The 21,569-nt window shown below is 50.5% G+C and overlaps 1 protein-coding gene across 1 annotated transcript; it reads left to right on the forward strand.

The window, feature by feature from the left end:
- Positions 1-10,758: 10,758 nt before the first annotated feature.
- On the forward strand, positions 10,759-18,671 carry IL18BP (interleukin 18 binding protein). The gene is made up of 5 exons (XM_081326258.1): positions 10,759-10,935; positions 14,013-14,078; positions 16,394-16,534; positions 17,227-17,356; positions 18,086-18,671. Exons 1-5 carry the CDS (start codon positions 10,917-10,919, stop codon positions 18,243-18,245), a joined length of 516 nt encoding a protein of 171 aa, XP_081182384.1. The 5' UTR covers positions 10,759-10,916; the 3' UTR covers positions 18,246-18,671.
- The last annotated feature ends 2,898 nt before the right edge of the window (positions 18,672-21,569 follow it).

A 21,569-nucleotide genomic window follows, 5' to 3' on the forward strand; every position in this document is an offset into this window, starting at 1 on the left:
AGAAAACACACTGGAACTAAGGAGAAACTTCCTGACAGTGAGAACAATTAACCAGCGGAACTCTTTGCCACCAGAGGCCTTTTCTGCCGAATGGTATAAGGTCTCCTCTCCTGCCTCGAGCAGGGGGTTGGACTAGATGTCCCTTCCAGCCCTATCCTTCTATGTTCTGTCTTCACGATTACTGAATTTTAGATCTAAAGGTTGATGTAGTTTTAAATTTCTAACTGCATGGAAGACAGTCGGAACTTAACTTTTCTCCCCCCTTTTTTCCTCATTCTTTTGCACCTTCCCCTCTCTGCTCTTTTTTCCTGCGTTTATATATTTTATTTTTTTGTAAAAATTCATATTAAAGCATATTAAAAAATATATATAAACTGGACAGCCGAGTTGAAGAATAGATGTGACTCTCTCAGCTTCCTTCCGTTTGGCAGGCATCTCTCAAGTAGTTCGTTTACTGACTGTTCAAAGTTACAACAGCAATGGAAAAGGCGACTTACGACCCCCTTTTCCCCACTTAATCACTGCTGTGGCATCCCCGTGGTCACGTGATCAAAATTCGGACCCACTTGGCAACTGACTCCTATTTATGACGGTCGCAGCACCCGGGGGGGGGAGAGGGGGGGGTCACGTGATCCCCTTTTGCGACCTTCAGACAAGCAAAGTCAAGGGGGGAAGCCAAATTCGCTTAACAGCTGTGGCAAACAAGGTCGTAAAATGGGGCAAAACTCACTTAACAGCGGTCTTGCTGAGCCACAGGAATTCTGGGCTCGGTTGTGTCGTAAATTGAGGACTAGCTGTATTTTACAGAGCATTTTTGTATTTTTAGCTTTTGTGCTTTAATTCTCCTGGAGGCCCTTGAGAAAACTTGTGGAACAGGATAATCCACATTTGACCACTTGCTGCATTTTAAAAACTTGGCTCAGATTAACCCTGTGATTCCCAGCTGAAGAATTTGGGAATCCCTTGGAAGCCGCAATCTTTTCTCCTTTAGTCCGTTGGGGGCCCTTTATCCTGGAGTTGTTATCGCTACAGATAATCCTCAAATTATGACCCCACTTTGGGTCACTAAGCAATGTGGTTGCTAGGAGTCATCACATAACCAGACTCAACTTTATTGCCTTTTTACCATGGTCGTTAAACGAATCAGGTGGTCGTTAAATGAATCCACCTTCCACAATTGACGCTATACTGAACTGGTTGGGAATGTTGCAAATCGCAATCCGACAACAGTGTGACACTGCAGTCAGTCATAAATGCAAGGCAGCTGCCAAGTGCCTGAATTGCCATCAGGGGACCGTGTGGGTGACCCGACTGTCGTAAGTGCGAGGACAGATCATAACTCACTTTTTCTGAGGCCGTTGTAACATTAAACTGTTGTTAAATAGACATAAGTCAAGGACCACCTGTACAAATTTTCTGGCTGACCATTCTTCCTCCTTTCTTTAGTCTTAAAACCTCCCTGTAAGGTAGGCCAGAATCCACCTGTGACTGTTCTACGGAGATCTAAGCTAACATGTTGTCTCCCAGAAGGCTGCCTGTGCCTGTTTCGAGTTCCGATGTCTCCACTCTTGGGCCGGCATCAGCCTGGGGGTTGGGGTTCAAATCCTCTCTATCTGTTTGCACACAATGGGAACTGGCTGATCCCTGGGCAGTTTCTGGAAATGCAAATTAATTCTGATTCAGAACAGGCTGTCCCTAAACTTCCCGTTGTGGCTGGCACTTTGCCCCACTGGAAATGCCCCAGAACTAACCACTAGGCATCTTGAAAGCAGAGCGTGCCCCATTTTCAGATACACCCGGCGGGTGGGAGTGTCTGCTGTGGCCCCCTCCCTCTGGGCTACCCAAGAAGGGCGCCTGCTTGGCCAGGAGGAGACGGAGGCTCTGGGTGCGGATTGCTTTTCCTAGCAGCAGGGGAGGGGGCTGCAGGCCCTCGGCCTCCCTCTGAAGGGGGGGGAAGCTGGACGTCCGGCAGGCTCCAGAGAGGCAGGTGGTGGCCAGGAGCTTATATCTTCCTGTCTTTGTGTGCACACGTGTGCAGAGAGAGGGAGCTGCATGCAATAAAGTCAGGGCGTACAGTATATAGACATAGAGATGGATGGATGGATGGATGGATGGATGGATGGATGGATGGATGGATGGATGGATGGATGGATGGATGGATAGATGGATGGATGGATGGATGGATGGATGGAGAGATGGATGGATGGAGAGATGGATGTGTAGATGGAGAGATGGATGGATGGATAAGATGGATAGGATGGATGAATGAATGGATGGATGATGGTTGAATTGAGAGATGAATTGGTGTTGGATGAACTGGTGGATGGATGGATGAACTGGTAGAGGGATAAGTTGGTGGATGGATAAATTGGTGGATGGTGAACGGGTGGGTGGACGCTTCGTTCAGCCCATCAGCTGCATAACGAAAGAATCAAGAGGCAGCCACAGCTTTGGGTCAGCCCAGCCGGCTTCCCTCCCCTCCCGGAGCGATGGGGCAGAGAGCCCCCCTCCCAGAGAGGCAGCCCCAAAGGAAAGGGGGACAGGCTGGCAGTAGAGAAACTGTTTTGCAAGATTTGAACCCCATGTAACTTTGAGTTTCTTTCCAGAGCGGCAATGCCAGCCGATCGATGCCAGTCAAAGCCAGGATTCGCCCCAAACCTGCTGCCCAGCGAGAATCTTGGAGAAAGTTTGGAAAGAGCGCTGTTGGGACACTGAGAAGCTCCACAGACCTCTGCCAGGAACACATTTTGTGGGAAAACGAAAAGGGAAGGGCTGTCTGCTCTTCGGATTAGCAGATGGACAGCGCAGCTGATGATTGACACACTCGGCAGGAATTTGTGACGAGCAGTCAGTCAATGGAACCAGCACTTTATTTTTAATGTTTGTGGTTTGAACTTTAAGAGTGACCCGTTTTATGCAGAGCGAATGTGTCACCACTCTAGAAAATAACAACTCGAATGGGCCGGATATGACTTTTCCAAAACTGAGCGGATGACAACACACACACACACACACACATACAACCATGTGACGAGCTATTATGAAACCGAAACCGTCTGTGGTGTCCCACTCAGCCAGTCCACTGCGCCAAAGGCATTCCTGGCTGAGAAGGGTGAGTCAGGGGTCCCGATGAAGCTCAAGGTGGGATTTCCACCTTCTGGAGGCAAGGACCCCACTCAGGAGGCATCAACACACACACACACACACACACTCACCGGGATTGCCCCCAATCTGCTCCAAAGTGGCCAGCAACAGGCTCCCAGTTGCCAGAGCGTTGGTGGTGCCCATTCTGGTGCTGCTTTTCAGAAAAGATAACTTCTCCAGGAAAGAGAAGTCAGAACAACAGTGCTGGGAGGAACCCTGGAGGTCTTCCAGTCTGACCCCTTGCTAGAGCAGGAGGCCTTACACACCCTTTCCGACAAATGCTTGTCCAATCTTTTCTTAGAAGCCTCCAGGGATGGAGCAGCCACAATTTCTAAAGGCACCCTCCCTTCCACTGATTAATCCTCCTAACTGTCAGGAAATTCCTCCTTCCTTCCAGTTTGCAAAACAAAAGCAAAGGAACGAAATTGGGCCTGAGACGCTATAAGGAAGGCAAAGGTCTCCGGGAGGAGAAGGCAGCGGAAAGAAGTGGTGTTATGGAAAGGGAGAGACGCTCAGGGAAGCTCCTCCAGGGCTTCGGAGACCCCCAGCAGAAACACCTTTTAGCTACCTTGATTGCCTTTCGGTACAGGTAGTCCTCAATTTGTGACCTCCGCTGCGCCCAAAATGTCTGTTACTAAGTGAGACGGTTGTTAAGTGATTTTTGCCCCATTTTACGACCTGTCCTGCCACAGTTGTTAAGTGAATCACTGCAGTCATGAAGTTAGTCACACGGCTGTTAAGTGAACCCGGCTTGCCCATTGACTTTACTCGTCAGAAGGTCGCAAAAGGGGATCACGTGACCCCCCCCCACCCCAGCACACTGCGACCGTTGTATATATGAACTGGTTGCCAGGTGTCTGTTTGATCATGTGACCACAGGGATGCTGCCAGGGTCATAAGTGTGAAAAAACGGTCACGGGTCAGTTTTTCCAGTACCCTTGTAACTTCAAACTAAGTGACTGGCCCTAGTTTGAGGACTAGCTGCATAAGGAAGAAGGTCCCGATAGCAGCTGCCAGTGGTACCAGGGGCCTAGACATGGGTGGGGGGTCTCTGTCTCTGGAGGTTTTTAAGAAGAAGCTGGGAAATGAACTAGACTGCAATGGGCTGGACTAGATGAGCTTTGGGGGAACCCTTCCAACTCTGTGTTCAGCGATGCCCAGAACAGCATGGATCCATCGGCTCCTAGAACGAGACTCAGCCAGACAAGGAAGGTATCGTCTCTCCTCCCTCCTCCAGTTTTCCTCTTAAACTGAAGAAGAACGGAGCAGGCAAAAGTCCTGGCTCTGAGAGAAGAGGCGTTTTCAGAATGAGTGGCACCTTGACTGCCATCCATTGGCTTTCTATGGGCGCACAGAAAGCGAACATTGATTTTGAAGGAGGGCTGAAGCAAACGGAAAAAAGCTTCAGCACTCAGAGCAAAAGTGCCTGCAAAAGAAAAAAAGTGTGGGTTGATTTGACCTTTTCCGCACGTGTAAGTGTCATTTTGATGGCTGTTCTTGCAAATATCTCGATCATGGTTTCCATGACCTCAATCTCATGTCTTTCTTGTATGTCGCCCAGAATCTCATGAGAGAGAGATGAACAGGCAATAAATTTAATAAAAGTAATCAATAAATAGAGAACATTCATAACTGAAGGTTGAACTGTGGGGTCCTTGGTGCTCTCTGAGCTTGGCGGTTTTCTTGCAGACGTTTCATGGCCCAACTAGGGAACATCATCAATGTTAGAAGGGAGGTGTGTGTGAAGAGGAGGAAGAGGGAGGGAGGAAGGGAGGGAGGGAGGGAGGAAGGAAGGGAGGGAGGGAGGAAGGAAGGAAGGAAGGAAGGAAGGAAGGAAGGAAGGACGGACTGGGATCCTTGATGTTCTCTGAGCTGGGTGGTTTTCTTGCAGACGTTTCATGGCCCAACTAGGGAACATCATCAATGTTAGAAGGGAGGTGTGTGTGAAGAGGAGGAAGAGGGAGGAAGGGAGGGAGGGAGGGAGGGAGGGAGGAAGGAAGGAAGGAAGGAAGGAAGGAAGGAAGGAAGGAAGGAAGGAAGGAAGGAAGGACTGGGATCCTTGATGTTCTCTGAGCTGGGTGGTTTTCTTGCAGACGTTTCATGGCCCAACTAGGGAACATCATCAGTGCAAGAAGGGGGGGAGGAGGAGGAGGGAAGAAGGATTGTGGGTTCCTGGGTGCTCTCTGATCTGGGTGGTTTTCTTGCAGACCTTTTGTGAGCCAACTAGGTAAAGTTATCTATGCTATCATTATCATCATTAGCATGGATAAGGTTCTCTAGTTGGGTAATGAAACATTTGCGAGAAAACAGTGAAGCTCAGAGAGCACCTGGGACAAATAAACGAAGATGCTGAGACCCCCGAAAGAGTGAAGAGAAGAGTCACAAAGATGAGAAGGGTCTGGAGGCTAAAGCAGGCCACAAATAGTTGCGGTAGCTAGGAATGTCTAGACTCTCTAGGGGCTAATGAAGAGAAGGGTGAGGGGTGACATGATAGCAGCTTTCCAATATTTGAGGGGCTTTCACAGAGAAAAGGGGTCCACCTATTCTCCAAAGCGCCTGAAGGCAGGACAAGTAGCGATAAAGGATAAAATATATGAATAACAGTTGCGGGAATTAGGTATGTCCAGTTTAATGAAAAGAAGGAGTAGGGGTGACATAATAGCAGTCTTCCAATATCTGAGGGGCTGCCCCAAAGAAGTGGGGTGTGTGTGTCCAGCTATCCTCCAAAGCGCCTGAAGACAGAACAAGAAGCAAGGGATGGAAACTCGTCAAGGAGGGAAGCAACCTGGAACTAAGGAGGAATTGTCTGAGTCTTAGAACAATCAACCAGTGGAACAGCCTGCCACCAGACGTTGTGGGTGCTCCATCACTGGAGGTTTTCTAGAGCAGACGTGACAGCGTTTGTCCGGGATGTAATAAGGTCTCCTGCATCAGGCAAGGGTTGGACTAAAAGACCTTAAAGGTCCCTTCCAGCCCTGGGGGGGGGGAGGTCTATGATTCTACAAAATAAACACATTTCCCCAGGGTGACTCAGCAGTGACTCCTCCTCCCTGCCCTGAGGCATTTCTGAAATCAAAAGCAGAAGTGCTTTTTCCTGAAAAGAGAAGTTCCTGCCACTTTCCAGTTCCTGGAAAGAAAATGGCCGCTCCTCTGGAAGCATCTGACACATCAGATCACACAGAAATGAATCTGCGCCTCCGGGGAACTCGACTCGTCTGCTGAGGTCCCAAGAAAACGTGGAGACTCCCTAGCCAGGGGTAGGCAACCTTGGCTCTTTCATGACTCATGGACTTCAACTCCCAGAATTCCTGAGTCAGCAAAGCTGACTCAGGAATTCTGGGAGTTGAAGTCCACGAGTCATAAAAGAGCCGAGGTTGCCTACCCCTGGCCTAGCCAAACCTTCCCTACCTTGAAAGCTGAGCTGCAAATATCTGCTGACGCTCCCTTGACTGCCACCTTGTGGACGTCTGGAGATTGGCGGCCCAGCGACGCCGCTGTTTTTCCGCCCCCAAATCACAAGGACTGGGGTACGTCAGAAGGATGAAATCACACGGTTGCTGAGCCCAGAGACAAGCAAAATATCTCTGTACCACTCCAGGTTACGATGACACTGGGGAAAAAATGATTTACAGCCGATCCTCACACTTACGACCATTGCAGCATCCCCATGGTCACGGGATCAAAATGTGGGCAGTTGCAACGTCCTGGGATTAAATGATCTCCCTTTGTGACCTTCGCAGCCAGCTTCCGACAAGCAAAGTCAAGGGAGGAAGCTGGAGTTGCTTAATGACGGTGTGATTCACTTAACAACCGTGGCAGAAGGGATCATAAAGTCAGGCCTGACTGCCTTAAGAACTGCACTGCTTAGCAAATGAAATGGGCTCAGTTGTGGTCATACGTCAGGCCAGAAAGCGGGCTAGTTCGGCCCCTGGGTTAATCAGCCTCTGCCTGCCCCTCGGAGGCGGGTGGGACGCCCCTGCTCCAGGACCAATAGCCTCCTCTTTCTTTTGCACTGGGGGGGGTTGAATTTGCACCCACAGCCTGGCTGGGAGGGCCCATCCAGGAGGCCTTGGCAAAGTGGAGGAAGGCCCAGGACCCCTGCAAAAACAGGGACTTGGCTCAGAGGAATCGAGAACTAGAATCAGAATAGAACTGGAAGGGACCTTAGAGGTCTTCTAGTCCAGCCCCCTGCTCGAGCAGGAGAACCTGTACCATCTCAGACAGGTGGATGTCCAGTCTCTTCTTAAAAAATCTCCATTGATGGAGCGCCCACGATTTCTGGTGGCAAGCTGTTCCACTGGTTAATTAGCCTTCCCGTTAGGAAGTTTCTCCTTAATTCCAGGTTGCTTCTCTCTGTGCTCAGTTTCCATCCGTTGCTTCTCCTCCTTCCCTCTGGTGCTTTGGAGAATACGTTGACCCCCGCCTCCTCTTTGGGGCAGCCCCTCAAATACAGGAACGCTGCTATCCTGTCTCCCCTATTTCTTCTTTTCTTTAGACTAACTAGCCAGACCCAAGTCCTGCAGCCGTTCTTCGTACATTTTGGTCTCCGGGCCTTGGATCCTCTTAGTTGCTCTTCTTTGAATTTTCTCCAAACTCTCAACATCTGTTTTTGTAATTGTGGTGACCAGGAGGTGGATGAGGCACGGAGGCGCAAGGAGAGGAGGAGGCCTTTTGGAGCCCTCCCCACTTAATTACTCCAGGTGCAAATCCAGCCGGCGGAATTTCCCACCCGGTTTCTGGCAACGGGTGCCTTTCTTGAAGCCCAGCAGGGTGTTGTGTTCCAGTGGCCTTGCAGAGCTTGGCAGGAGGCTGGAAGGTGGGGGGAATCTGTCCCTGTCATCCGAAGCGGGACCTCCCACTCCACCGAGGAAGTGGGCATGAGTGAGCCCAGGACTTTTTTCCCCGTCAGGGTTTATGAGCTGCGACGGTGAGTGCATGATGTCAGTCGGACCATCAGGGCTTGCACAGAGCATAATTCCGTGAACTGGGGGTTGTTTCCGTGTTGGCACATTGGGAGGACAAGGGGAGGGCCCTGAGCTGGTTTTCATCCTGTGCATTTCCTCAAAGAGGTCTAGAAACTTTCCCAGAGGCAGCCTTCAAGTCCGGGTGGGGTGGGGTGAGGTGGCGTTTGGGCAGCTGAGTCACTCAGGCCCCTTTGGGTGGGTTTCGCCTGGCAGCCCCAGACTGACCCCAGCCCACCTCACAGAGCCAAGCCTGGTCAGAACCTGGATGGGGCACCATCAGGAAATCCTACGGCGCTGGCCTGGGGAAAGGTAACGGCTAATCCATCCACTTAGGTTATAAGTGCAAGTGGTCCTCAATTTACAACAGTTTATTTAGTGACCATTTGAAGTCACAACAGGACTGAAAAAAGTTTTTCATACTTACGACCGTCGCCGCGTCCCCCAGGGTCACATGATCAAAATTCAGACACTTGGCAACTGACTGGTGTTTATGACAGTGGCGAGATCACGTGATCCCCTTTTGTGACCTCCTTACAGGCAAAGTCAACTGGGAAGCCGGGCTCACTTAACAACCACATGACCAACTTAAGAACTGCACTGATTCACTTAACAACAGCAGCAAGAAAGGTTGTAAAATGGGGCAAAACCCGTTTAACAACTCACTGAGCAAGAGAAACTTGGGGCTCAATTGTGGCCGTAAGTCAAGGACTACCTGTAGGTGGTCCCAGGGTGACCAAGGAGACTTTGGGGATGGCACCTGGCCAAGTGAAAAAGGAAAGCCGGGTCAGGCCTGGTTCGCATTCGGATGAGGGACCACAAGGAGATTCTCCTTGAACAGAGCTTGCTTACCAGGAGCAAGCAACCGGGGTCAGCTCCGTTCATTTTCTAACAAACGTCCCTGGGACCTGGAAGACCTATCTAGCTGTTTGCCAGCCGCCAGGCAGGGGGAAGGCAAAGAGGGGAAAGGGCAAAGCATGGCTGACTGGGGAATTCTGGGAGTTGAGGTCCACAACGCTTAAAGTCGCCAAAGTTGAGAAACCCTGGACTAAAACTGGTCTTCACATGACTCTGTGAAGCTGAAAGACGGGTGATCAGGGCATGACCACATAGAACATAGAGTATAGAATCAGAGGGACCCTGGAGGTCATCTAGTCCAAGCCCTTGCTCAGGGCAGGAAAACGTACACCATTCTGATCAAACGGTTTTGTCCAATCTTTACTTGAAGACCTCTAGTGATCAAACACCCGCAACTGTGTTGGTGAATTGTTCTCACTGTCCGGAACTCCCCTTACTTCCATCCACTGCTTCTTGTCCTGCCTTCGGGGGCCTGGGTGTACCCCCTCTTCTTTGTGGTAACCCCTCAAATACTGGAAGATGTTGTTGTGTCACTTCTAGTCCTTCTTTACATTAGACGAGACAAACTCAATTCCTGCAACCGTTCGTTATATGCTTTAACCTCCAGCCCCCTAAGGCAGGGGTCTTCAAATTTGGCCCTTTTATGACTCGTGGACTTCAACTCCCAGAATTCCTCAGCCAGGCACGCATGCCTGGCTGAGGAATTCTGGGAGTTGAAGTCCACGAGACATAAAAGGGCCATTTGAAGACCCCTGCCCTAAGGATCTTTGCTGCTCTTCTTCTGCCTGGTTACCCGGGACTGTTTGACAGCTGCAGCCATTAGGATGCGAGCCACCTTTTAACCAGGTTTGGGGGGGCGCCTTTGGTTGCCATGTGGGGCAGAAAAGGGGGGGGTGAGAGGTTACATGTCAGCTCTGCCATCTTCACTACACATCGCTGAGCTTGCTGGCATCCTGCCATAAACAGAGGGAGGGGCAGAGGAAGTTAGGGAAGTTATGCAGGTGGAGAGAAGGGTGTGTGTGGGGGGGAGGGACAGGAACAGAGAGAAAACCTTGCACTTTTGCCTGGGACTATTCGGACCCCTGCCTTGATTTGCTGCGACCACTTAGTAAAAGGGCCCATCATCCCTTCAACCAAATGGAGTGGGGGGGGTCTTTCCTTCCCAAAGATCTGGGTGTGGGGGGCAGCCAGGCATCGAATCAAGATCATGCAAGGTATTAGTACCGCTTTATAAAGCCCCAGTGAGGCCACACCTGGAGTACTGCAGCCAATTTTGGTCACCATATCACAAAAAAAGAGGTTGAGAGTTTGGAAAAAGTGCAGAGAAGAGCAACTAGGATGATCCAAGGCCTGGAGACGAAAACGTACGAAGAACAGCTGCGGGAATTGGGTCTGGCTAGTCTCAAGAAAAGAAGAAATAGGGGAGACAGGATAGCAGCGTTCCAGTATTTGAGGGGCTGCCACAAAGAGGAGGGGGTCAGGTTATTCTCCAAGGCACCAGAGGGAAGGACGAGAAACAACGGTTGGAAACTCATCAAGGAAAGAAGCAACCTGGAATTATGGAGAAACTTCCTGACAGGGAGGACAATTAACCAGTGGAGCAGCTTGCCACCAGAAGTTGTGGGCGCTCCATCACTGGAGGCTTTTAAGAAGAGACTGGACAGTCACCTGTCTGAGATGGTGAAGGTTCTCCTGCTTGAGGGGGGGGGCTGGACTAGAAGACCTCGAAGGTCCCTTCCAGCTTCTATTCTATTCTATTCTCTTCCGTTCCGTTCCGTTCTATTCTTTTGGGCATCTTCCGGCCGCGTCCGGGGGCGGCTGAGTCACCCCGAGAGGAGGGGGGAAAAAAAGTGCTGATTTGAGTTCGAGTCTCGCTATAAAGCGCTCCTTCTGCCTCCGGCCCCATCAGGCAGTCCTGCCCAGAGGGAGGAAGGAAGGAAGGAAGGAGCAGCCATGCCCCCTTCAGGCCCAGGTAAGCGACGCCCCGGCCGCCTCCCCCCCACCTACCTGCTCCCGGGGATCGGAGGGTCCTGCCCCTCCCCCTCTGGCAGCGCCCACCTGAGCCAGGTACGCCAAGTTCCGCCCGGCGTCTCCGATGGAGCCCGGCGCCCCGAGGAAGCGCCCCGGGGAAGCCAGCCGGGTCCCTGGCGAGGGGAGAGGCCCGGCCGGCTGGGGAGGGGGTCGCCGAAGCCCCCTCCTCCGGCCCGGCGCCCGCGCGTCCCTGGCGCAGGCCAGCCCTCCCGCGCGTCCCGATCGGCGGCGCAGGGCAAGCGGAGCCTTCCCGGGGACGCCGCCGGGATTTCAAGCGAGGCCCGGCGACCTTCGAGGGCGGAGGAGCGGAGCCAGCACCGGCCGACTCGGCCCGGGCGGTCCCGAAAGGATAAGGGGGGCAGCCCCTCCCTTCTCTGACCCCTTGCGCCTTTCTGGTAGGGTTCCTGCCAAATTGTAGGGATGAATAGCCAGGTGGGCGGCATATAAGTGGGCTGGAGGGTCGGATGGATGAGAGACAGAGCGGGAAGGGACCTTAGAGGTCTTCTAGTCCAACCCCCTGCTCAAGCAGGAGAACCTATACCATCTCAGACAGGCAACTGGCCAGCCTCTTCTTAAAAATTTCCAGCGTTGGAGCATTCACCGCTTCTGGAGGCAGGTAGTTCCACTGGTTAATTGTTCTCACTGTCAGGAAGTTTCTCCTTAGTTCCGGGTTGCTTCTCTCCTTGGTTAGTTTCCATCCGTTGCTTCTTGTCCTGCCTTCAGGCGCTTTGGAGAAGAGCTTGACTCCCTCTTCTTTGGGGCAGCCCCTGAGATACTGGAAGGCTGCTATCATGTCCCTCCTCGTCCTTCTCTTCATTAAACTAGACTAGATACACCCATTTCCTGCAACTGTTCTTCATACCTTTCAGCCTCCACCCTGCTGATCATCTTTGTTGCTCTTTCTAGAATCTCAACATCTTTTTTTTACATTGTGGCGAACAAAACTGGATGGAGAATTCCAAGTGTGGTCTTCCTGAGGCTTTATAGAGCGGAATTAGTACCTCAAGTGATCTTGATTCAACCCTTTTGTTAATGCGGTTTAGGACTGCGTTGGCTTTTTTGGCGGCTGCTGCACACGGCTGGCTCCTGTTTGTCCACTAGGACGCCAAGATCCCTCCCACAGTTACTGCTATTGAGCCAGGTACCACTGTACCTGTGCATTTGGTTTTTCTTGCCTAAATGTAGTGCCTTACTTTTTTTCTAACTGGATTTCGTTTTTTTAGATAGCGCCCAATGTTCAAGTCTGCCAAGATCCTTCTGTATCTTAAGCCTGTCTTCTGGAGCGTGGGCTATTCCTGCCAGCTTGGGGTGGAGAGAGAGAACGAGAGATGAAAGAGAAAAAGAGAGAGATGAGAGAGAGAAGGGGAGATAGATTCATAAGATATAGATAAAGAGAGAGAGATTGACGGGTGAATGGATGTCTGCCCTTAGTTGTCTCCCAGATAGCCAGAAGGGTTTAAATTTGTTCAGGTATCTTCTTATGCTCCCTTATTTCTGTAATTTCTCTTTCCACAAGCGTTTATCTGTTCCCATCCTTTTAATATTGATATATTAATTGGGTTCTGTTTTATATTGTCTGCTTTTCACTGTGGTTAAGCTGCTTTGGGATAAACAGTAAGCCAAAAATGCACTCACAGTACAGTCTAAGTCGATAGTGTAAATCTGTTTGCCACAATTATTTTTAAGATGTCTCTACTACTTGCTATGCGTTTATTGTTTTAATTAATTCTTTTATGTATTGAATTTAATTACTATCCTCTTCTGTTATCAAATTATAATGCAAGCTGCTCTGGGAAAACTTGGAAGGCATTTGATAGTGGGGGTTCCTTCGTTCTCTGAGCCGGGCTGTTTTGTTGTGGACATTTCATTACCGTACTAGGTAACGCCATCAGGATTATGGAGTGAGCGTGTTTCGCTCGCTGTTTATATAGCAGCAGTTTGTCCGGTCAGTTTGGGTGGGAGTGTGGATTTTTCTCACTGCTAGTTCCTCTATTAGGATATTCTTTTCTGCTTGATTGTTTGTCTGACTTAATCCCTGCTTATCTGGGTGTGAGATGCTGGAGACAATCTGTTCACAACGTGTTTTTTTTAAAATTGCCTCTCTTGAAAAAGAGAATGGACGGCTTTGTTCTGTACCAGCCTGCTACCGGCCCTGCAGAAAAGGCAGGGACAACCCCTTTTACAAGAAGGCAAGAGGCTGGAATTACGCCTGCCAAATTTATTACTACAAAAACAAACGAAACACGAACTATCCAAGCGGTTGCCTTCAGCAAACCAGCCCTCCCACACATTACCCTTATATAGAGTTCAGGGCGTGGCTTCTCTCTGCCTCCTTCCGAGGTGCCCCATTGCCTTCCTCTGTTTACTCCTGATTGACTGCCTCCTGCCTCGGGCGTCCTTGAACAGGACCAGCTGTGGGTCATCTTCATCCACGCTGTCAGGCTCACACAGCTGGGTCTCCGTGGTGACCATGTGGGAGGGGCCTGGCTGAGGGCTCTCATCAGCAAGATCTTTTGCTAAGCTTGTAAGCCTCCCTGAGTCTTCGGAGAAGGGCGGGATATAAATGGAATTAAAATAATAATAAAAAAAAATAAAATCTTCAACCCCCTCAGCAAGGTCTTCAACACCCCCCCCCTCCTCCTCTGAGTCGTCCGACCCAACTGCCGAAACCACAGGCTGACCCTGAATCACAACAGGCTTGACAGGGCAGCTTGACGTAGGATTTTATTATTTTTAAATCATTGTTTTAGTGCATTCATAAAGCTGTCCAACTCTGAACAAATATTTAAACCAGAGGTGGGAACCGTGGCCCTTTTCTGACTTCTGGACTTCAGCTGCCACAATTCTGACTTTTCTTGCCTTACATTTTTCACCACTGAATTTAATTGTCAAGGAGATCCTCTTTCACCCCTGGCCCTTCCTGGGTTCAAGACTGCTGACGGACGGGGACGGAGCCCCGTGCCCCACTTCCCAAAGAACCTAGGAGGCCCCCTGATCTCCCCACTCTTTTCTCTCCAGGTGTCCGGACCCTCGCTGGCTGGCTGCTGCTGCTGCTTCTGCTTAGTGCGTCCCCCTCTGTCCAAGGTAGCGCCACGGGGTGGCATCGCATTGTATGACTGTGGTGGGTCGCACAGCCAGATGTTCAGACTGGATCCGGCCCCTTTTTACCATCTAGATCGAGTCCTCACCAAGGGCCTGGGAAAGGCAGATGCCGTGGTTTGATGGGGTTAAATGACTCGTGGTGGGATTTCAGTCCTTCTGAGCCAAGCTGCCTTCTTGCAATTGACCGATGGGGATTTTGTCAATGCCGATGGGGTTATTGATGTTTTTACGGTAGCAGTAGAAGAGCCACTGGCCCCCTGCCAAGCCTGACACCGTCATGAATTCAGCCCCCTACCCAGCCAGGCCTAATCTTTATCGAGGCAAGAAGCCAAGCCTGGCTTCTCTGCGGCCCCACAGCAGAGAGAGTGGGGCACACGAGGCTCCTGGAGGCCAGAGGAGAGTGGGAAAGGGGCGGGAGGAAGGAGGAGATGGGTGGTGCAGAGTGCAAATCCTCCCTCAGTCCAGCCACTCTAGGCTTCTGCTGGAGTGAGCTGCAGCTGACAGAAGAAGCATCTGCTTTTTCATAAAGTTGGTTAGTCAGAAAAGGGGCTCCCAGCCTCGGACGGATTCTGCTTTCCAGAGCCTTTTAATTTTGTTTTTATTATTTTATTATTTTACGTTATTTTATTAATTATTTCATTTTATTATTGTATTTATTATTTTTTATTATTTTATATATTATTTTATTTTATTTCATTTTATTATTTCGTTTTATTATTTTATTATTTTTTATCATTTTATATATTATTTTATTTTATTATTTTATTATTATTTTATATATTATTTCATTTCATTTCATTATTTTGTTTTATTGTTTTATTTTATGTTTCATATGTTATTTTGTATATTATCTTATATATTATTTTATTATCAGGCCCGGGTACAGCACGGAGACGGCATTGGTCGCGCTGGTGAATGATCTCTGGCGGGCGTGGGACGGGCTGTTCCTCTGTCCTAGTCCTTTTAGACCTCTCAGCGGCTTTCGATACCATCAACCATGGTATCCTGCTGCGGCGCCTCAGGGGGTTGGGAGTGGGAGGCACAGTTCTTCAGTGGTTCTCCTCCTACCTTCTGGGGCGTTCGCAGTCGGTGTTGGCAGGAGGGCAGAGGTCGACCTTGAGGTCTCTCGTTTGTGGAGTTCCTCAGGGGTCGGTCCTCTCACCTCTCCTGTTCAACATCTACATGAAGCCTCTGGGTGAGATCATTCGTGGTTTTGGAGTTGGGAATCATCAGTATGCTGATGATACCCAGCTTTTTATTTCGACCCCAAACCACCCCAGTGATGCCCTCGACGTGATGTCCCGTTGCCTGGAGGCGGTTCGGGTCTGGATGGGGAGGAACAGACTTCAGCTCAACCCTGACAAGACTGAGTGGCTGTTCGTGCCGGCATCCCGGGAAATTCCGATTATTCCATCCCTGGCCATGGGGGGTGAGTTATTACCCCCCGTAGATAGGGCCCGCAACTTGGGGGTCCTTCTAGACTCACAGCTCTCTTTGGAAGAGCATATTGGAGCTGTGACTAGGGGGGCCTTTGCCCAGGTTCGCCTGGTGCGCCAGTTGCGACCCTATCTAGACCGGGATGCCTTGCGCACAGTCACTCATGCGCTCGTTACTTCTCGTCTAGACTACTGTAATGCTCTCTACATGGGGCTGCCCTTGAAGTCCACTCGGAGACTCCAACTGGTGCAGAATACAGCCGCGCGAGTTGTGCTGGGAGCTTCCCGATACTCCCATGCTACACCTTTGCTCCGCGAGCTGCATTGGCTGCCGGTTGCTCTCCGGGTGAGGTTCAAGGTGTTAGTGATGACTTACAAAGCCCTACATGGCATGGGTCCGGATTACCTACGGCAACACCTGCGGCCGGCGTCAACTTCCCTCCGTCCAGTGCGCTCCCACAGAGAGGGCCTCCTCAGGGTGCCTCCGATCAAAGAATGCAGATTGGTGGCCCCCAGGGGGAGAGCGTTCTCTGTGGGCGCGCCAGACCTTTGGAACCGCTTACCGGTTGAGCTCCGAACGGCCCCCGACCTTCGCTCCTTTCGGCGTGATCTCAAAACCTTTCTTTTTGAACAAGCTGGCCTGGTCTGATGGGTTGGGGCTGGGTTTTATAATCGGTTTTAATTTTAATATGTATTAATTTATTACGGGCATTGTAGTTTAATTACTTTTTAATTTTTGTATCCTGGTTTTTATTATGTATTGCTCTGTTCACCGCCCTGAGTCCTTCGGGAGAAGGGCGGTATACAAATTAAATTATTAAATTAAATTACATTATTCAATTTATTGACTGCCCATTGCAGACCTCACGCACAAATGTGGATGCAGACCCCCACCTACAAAGAGGAGCCTGAGGGGGGGGCAGGGGTTGCACCGCCCAGCCCCCTCCCAGCCCGAGAAGGCCTCTGGCATCACCTCCTGTCTCCGGTTCAGCCCTTCCCTGGGTGAGTCCCGCCGGTGTCGGCAGCTGGAGAGGGAGGGCCAAGGAGGGGTGGATGAGTTGCAGTCTGAACAAGCTACAGTTGGTCCTCAACGTACAACAGTTCATTTAGTGACCGTCCGAAGTTACGACGGCACCCAAAAAGTGACTTGTGACCATTTTTCACACTTACAACCATTCCAGCATCCCCAGGGTCACATGATCACAACTCGGACCCTCGGCGACTGACTCATACTTATGACGGTTGCCCTGTGTCCCGAGGAGGGGGTGTCACGTGGTCCCCTTTTGTGACTGTCTGACCAGCAAAGCCAATGAGTGAAGCTGGATTCAGCTCACGACCGTGTTACTAATTTATCAGCTGCGGTGATTCACTTAACAACGGGGGCAGAAAAGGTCCTAAAACGGGGCAAAACCCGCCGAACAAATGTCTCACAAGAGAAATTCAGTACGTGTCTTAGCAGAAATGTTGGGCTCAACCAAATGTCGTAAGTCGAGGACCACCTGCCCAAGGGAATCCACAGGGAGCCCCTCGGGGGCCTGGTTGGGAGAACACCTGGCGGAGGGATTGTGGGCGGACGCTGATCCGTGCCACCCTCTGCCTGTCAAGGGGTGGGGGGGGCAACAGGAGGCGCCCAGGTGGGCATCTGTGGTTCCTCCCGGGGTGAACGAGGTCCGGCTTTTCCTTCTGGCTCCCAGGAGAGAAGATCCGGGTCTGCTGCCACGGCGAAACCGCCCACCCAGAGAGCGGCATCATGTACTGGCTGGCCAATGACACCTTCGTGGACCAGCTGTACCCAAACGGATCGGTGAAGGAGGAGCCCACCGTGTGAGTGGAGAGGGCCCGGCTCTTTTCTGCAAGGGAAAACGGGGGAGGCAGGATCTGTCCCGGGTTAAACTACTCAGGACAAAGGACGCACCTTAGGAAGAAAGGTGTTAGTCCCGCTTTATAAAGCTTTTAGCCAGGTCCCACCTGCAGTCCTGCACCCAGTTTTGGCCACTGCATGACAGGCTTTGGGGAAAGTGCAGAGAAGAGCAACGAGGATAAAGAAAGGCCTGGAGGCAGGACAAGAAGCAACGGATGGAAACTAGTCAAGGAGAGAAGCAACCTGGAACTAAGGAGAAACTTCCTGACAGTGAGAACAATTAGCCAGTGGAACTACCTGCCTCCAGAGGTGGTGAATGCTCCAACACTGGAAGTTTTTAAGAAGAGGCTGGACAGCCCTTTGTCTGAAATGGTTTAGGTTTTCCTGCCTGAGCAGGGGGTTGGACTGGAAGACCTCCAAGGTCCTTTTCAGCTCTGTTCTGATTCTGATCCTGAAACGCACAACAGCTGAAGTCTGGTAGATCCGTATTTCTAGTCTGGTGGGAAGAGAAAATAGGTGTGGGGAAAGATCTGGATCTAGTACTTCTGGAAGGAGGCAAGAACTGGGCAAGGGGGCGGGGGGACCAGCTGGGATCCAGGGAAGGAGCCACTCCAGACAAGACGTCCAGTTCCCAGGGGGGCTTGTGCTGGTTGTCTCTGTTCTCCAGCTTCTCTTCTGCTCCTGGTCCACAGAGAGAAAGGCAGCCAGTTGACCCGAGCGCTGATCTTCTCCCCGCTGATGGCGCGCGACCTCCACACCAGCTTCGACTGCATCATCACCGACCCCTCTGGGGTATTCCGGAAGGCCATCCTGTGGGATTACCCAGATAAGAAAAAGACTCCCCAAGACTAGCCAGAGGAGCCCGGGGTGAGGAACACCAACCCAGCACGCTTCGGGGTTCACCCGAGGGGCACGGAGGACCTGAAGATGGAGGATCCCGCTGGGGGTCTGCCCAATCCACGGGTCCAAAAAAGTGGCCAAGGCAGGGCACCAACTCAAGGGCTCTGAAGATCCAGATTCCCTGGCCTTGGTGGTGGGACCCCATCTATCTTTCCATTAAATGAGTTTTTTTCCATTAAGTGAGAGCCAGAGTCAAAGCAGAGCACTCTGGGTCTTCACAAGGACCCAACACTTCCCTCCGAGAAGGGGGCACGTGAGAAACAGGCTCCCCAGGACTGGAGGGAACAAAGCAACCTAACCTCTGATGGTGACTCCAGAGTCATAGCACATGGATAGAACGCCCCCTCCCCTTTATCTTTCGTATAAGCTACTCCTGCCCCCTCCACCCTCTCTCTGGCATTCCAGCACCCACTATTTTTGTAGCCCGGAGTCCTGGGTGCTCTCTGAGCTTGGCTCTTTCCTTGCAGACGTTTCATGGCCCAACAAGGGAACATCATCAGTGCTAGAAGGGAGGGGGGTTTGTGGAGGAGGAGGAGGAGGAAGAGGACTGTGGGGTCCTTGGTGCTCTCTGAGCTTGGCTCTTTCCTTGCAGACGTTTCATGGCCAACGAGGGAACATCATCAGTGGTAGAAGGAAGGGGTTTTGCTCTCCATTTATGGAAGTGGCTTGCCCTGGCAGCGTTGGTGGGTATACCTATGCTCAGAGAGCAACAAGGAACCCACATTCCAGCATCCACCATCCCTTTTAGGGCCTGGGAACCAGTCCCGCCCCCCCCCCGCCCCCCAAAGGGATGCAATAGCTGAGGACTAAGCATCTTCATCTAGGACTCAATAGAGCAAAAATCCATTTTTCAGGATCTCTGCTCGGAAATGGAACGTGCCTTTTCTCCTCCAGTCAAGCCGGCAACCCGGCTGGTGACTCGAACCTGGGCCCACCTCTCCACCAAAGGAGCTTCAGCCCAAAGGAGACGCACGCAGGGCAGCCCTCCTGCCCCACCCTGGCTTAGAATATTGGGGAATAATGTTCCGGAAAAAAGAAAGCATCCTGATGAACAAATATGTTGAAGATTTTAAACAGGGGATCTTAACGCAGAACCCTTTGCACCAAACCAAGATCCCCCCATTTGATCCTGCACCCTGATTTGTGCACTTTTGCGAGTGTATTTTACAGCAACCTTGCAAGGATAAAAAAAAAAAAGCTGCCCTCTGCCGCCCATCTCTTAATCCTGGGTTTTTGTATTTTTTTTTGAAATTTTTGAATATTTTTTATTGGACTTTTTTTGTAGTCTGTAAGTCACCCATAGTCGCCTTATGGGGTAGACGGGTGACATAAAAATTTATTAAAACATATCAATGGCCAGGGAGTTACTTGGGTACGCCTGAGCCGAGCGGGACCAGATTCCTGGAAACGCTGCAGAAGATTTCAACGTCTTATCTTACGACTTTTATCTTGGCTTCTGTGAAACAACGGTTTAATCCCGCTGCTTTTCCTTGAATTGTACTTCATTTTAAGGCAAAGAAGAAAAGTTACGCAGACCTGAAAAACCCAGATTGTAAAGGAGAAAGTTCTCGCTCCGTTTCTGTAAAACGTTTCCTCTCCAACCCATACTTAATTCCCCCGCGGCGTTCACACCACCGATTATTAAAAGCCAGAAATTTAAGTGCCATCCCGTTGTTGTTTTTCCATGCTAGAATAGAGGGGGGTGGAATTATTTCCCCAAGTGACCGGGTCAAAATTGGGAACAGGCGGCAATATCCTAGCAACTTTAGCAAATCCTTGAGCAAAGGGCCCTTGGTGGCTCTTCCCCCAGGTCTTGTGTTTGTACCTGCGCTATACGTAGTCCTCAACTTGCAACAGTTGACCAAAGTTCAAAATGGTACTGGAAAAAGTGAGTGATGACCGTTTTTTTCACACTTACAACCGTTGCAGCATCCTCACGGTCACGTGGTCCAAATTCAGGCAACTAACTCAACCTTATGACGGTCACAGTGTCCTGGGGTCCCATGTGATTCCTTTTAAGACCTACTGACAAGCAGTCAATGGGGGAAGCCGGATTCACTTTACAACGGTGTTACTAACTTAACAACTGCAGCGATTCACTTAGCAACTGTGGCAAGAAAGGTCGTAAAATGGGACAAAACTCACTTAACAAACGCCTCAGCAGCAGAAGCTTTGGGCTCAATTGTGCTCGTTGAGGACTACCAGTTCTGGAGTGTGGGGAGGGGGCCTTCTTTGCTGCCCCTCCATACTCCTTCCCTGGGGGGGAGGGATCCAGGGTCTCCCTCCCTTCCTGGAACCCCCCCCCCCCCGGTGGGACTTCTTCGGAGAAATCTTTATAGCTGGTCCTCCACATACGACTGTCAGGAAGCCTCCCTATTACGGTTAAGTTATAAAATGGGTCAGTCATGTGATCAACATGTGTGTGTGGGGGGGGTTGCAGTGGTTAAGTGAACACAGTGGCCACCCATGAGCCTTGGTGGAGCAGTGGGCTAATGCCTCCTTAAGTAACACCAGCTGCCTGCAATTAGTGCAGGTTCGAGTCCCACCAGGCTCAAGGTTTACTCAGCCTTCCATCCTTCCGAGGTAGGTAAAATGAGGACCCAGATTGTTGGGGGCAATTAAGCTGACTTTGTAATAATGCCGCTTGGGGTGTGTGTGTGTGAAAGCCCTAATAATAAGCAGGCATATACATAGAATGAAGGCGACTGCTAAGCTTGTAAGCCGCCCTGAGTCTTCGGAGAAGGGCAGGATATAAATGGGATTAAAATAAATAAATAAATAAATAAATAAATAAATAAATAAATAAATAAATAAATAAATAAATAAATAAAAATGGCATGGCATAGAATAGAATAGAAGCCTTGGTGGAGCAGTGGGCTACTGCCTCCTTAAGTAACCCCAGCTGCCTGCAATTAGTGCAGGTTCGAGTCCCACCAGGCTCAAGGTTGACTCAGCCTTCCATCCTTCTGAGGTGGGTAAAATGAGGACCCAGATTGTTGGGGGCAATTAAGCTGACTCTGTAATAATGCCGCTTGGGGTGTGTGTGTGAAAGCCCTAATAATAAGCAGGCATATACATAGAATGAAGGCTACTGCTAAGCACCTTGATTTGTGCTTCTTACGATTGTAAGCCGCCCTGTGTCTTCGGAGAAGGGCGGGATATAAATGGGATTAAAAAATAAAAATGTGAATCGGGTCTTCCGCCACGGGTACCCTTTGGCCAAAAGCTCAAATCGAATCCTAGTTTGAGGCAAAACTGTCATAAAACTGTGTCAAA

This window comes from Vipera berus, assembly GCF_964194415.1.
Source record: "Vipera berus genome assembly, chromosome: 4".
Classification (NCBI taxonomy): Eukaryota; Metazoa; Chordata; class Lepidosauria; order Squamata; family Viperidae; genus Vipera; species Vipera berus.

Bases quoted from the DNA above. Each gene is read 5' to 3' on its own strand.
- IL18BP (XM_081326258.1), top strand. The intron at 14,079-16,393 runs GTAGCGCCACGG...TGCCCATTGCAG, and splicing joins TGCGTCCCCCTCTGTCCAAG to ACCTCACGCACAAATGTGGA. The intron at 16,535-17,226 runs GTGAGTCCCGCC...TCTGGCTCCCAG, and splicing joins CCGGTTCAGCCCTTCCCTGG to GAGAGAAGATCCGGGTCTGC.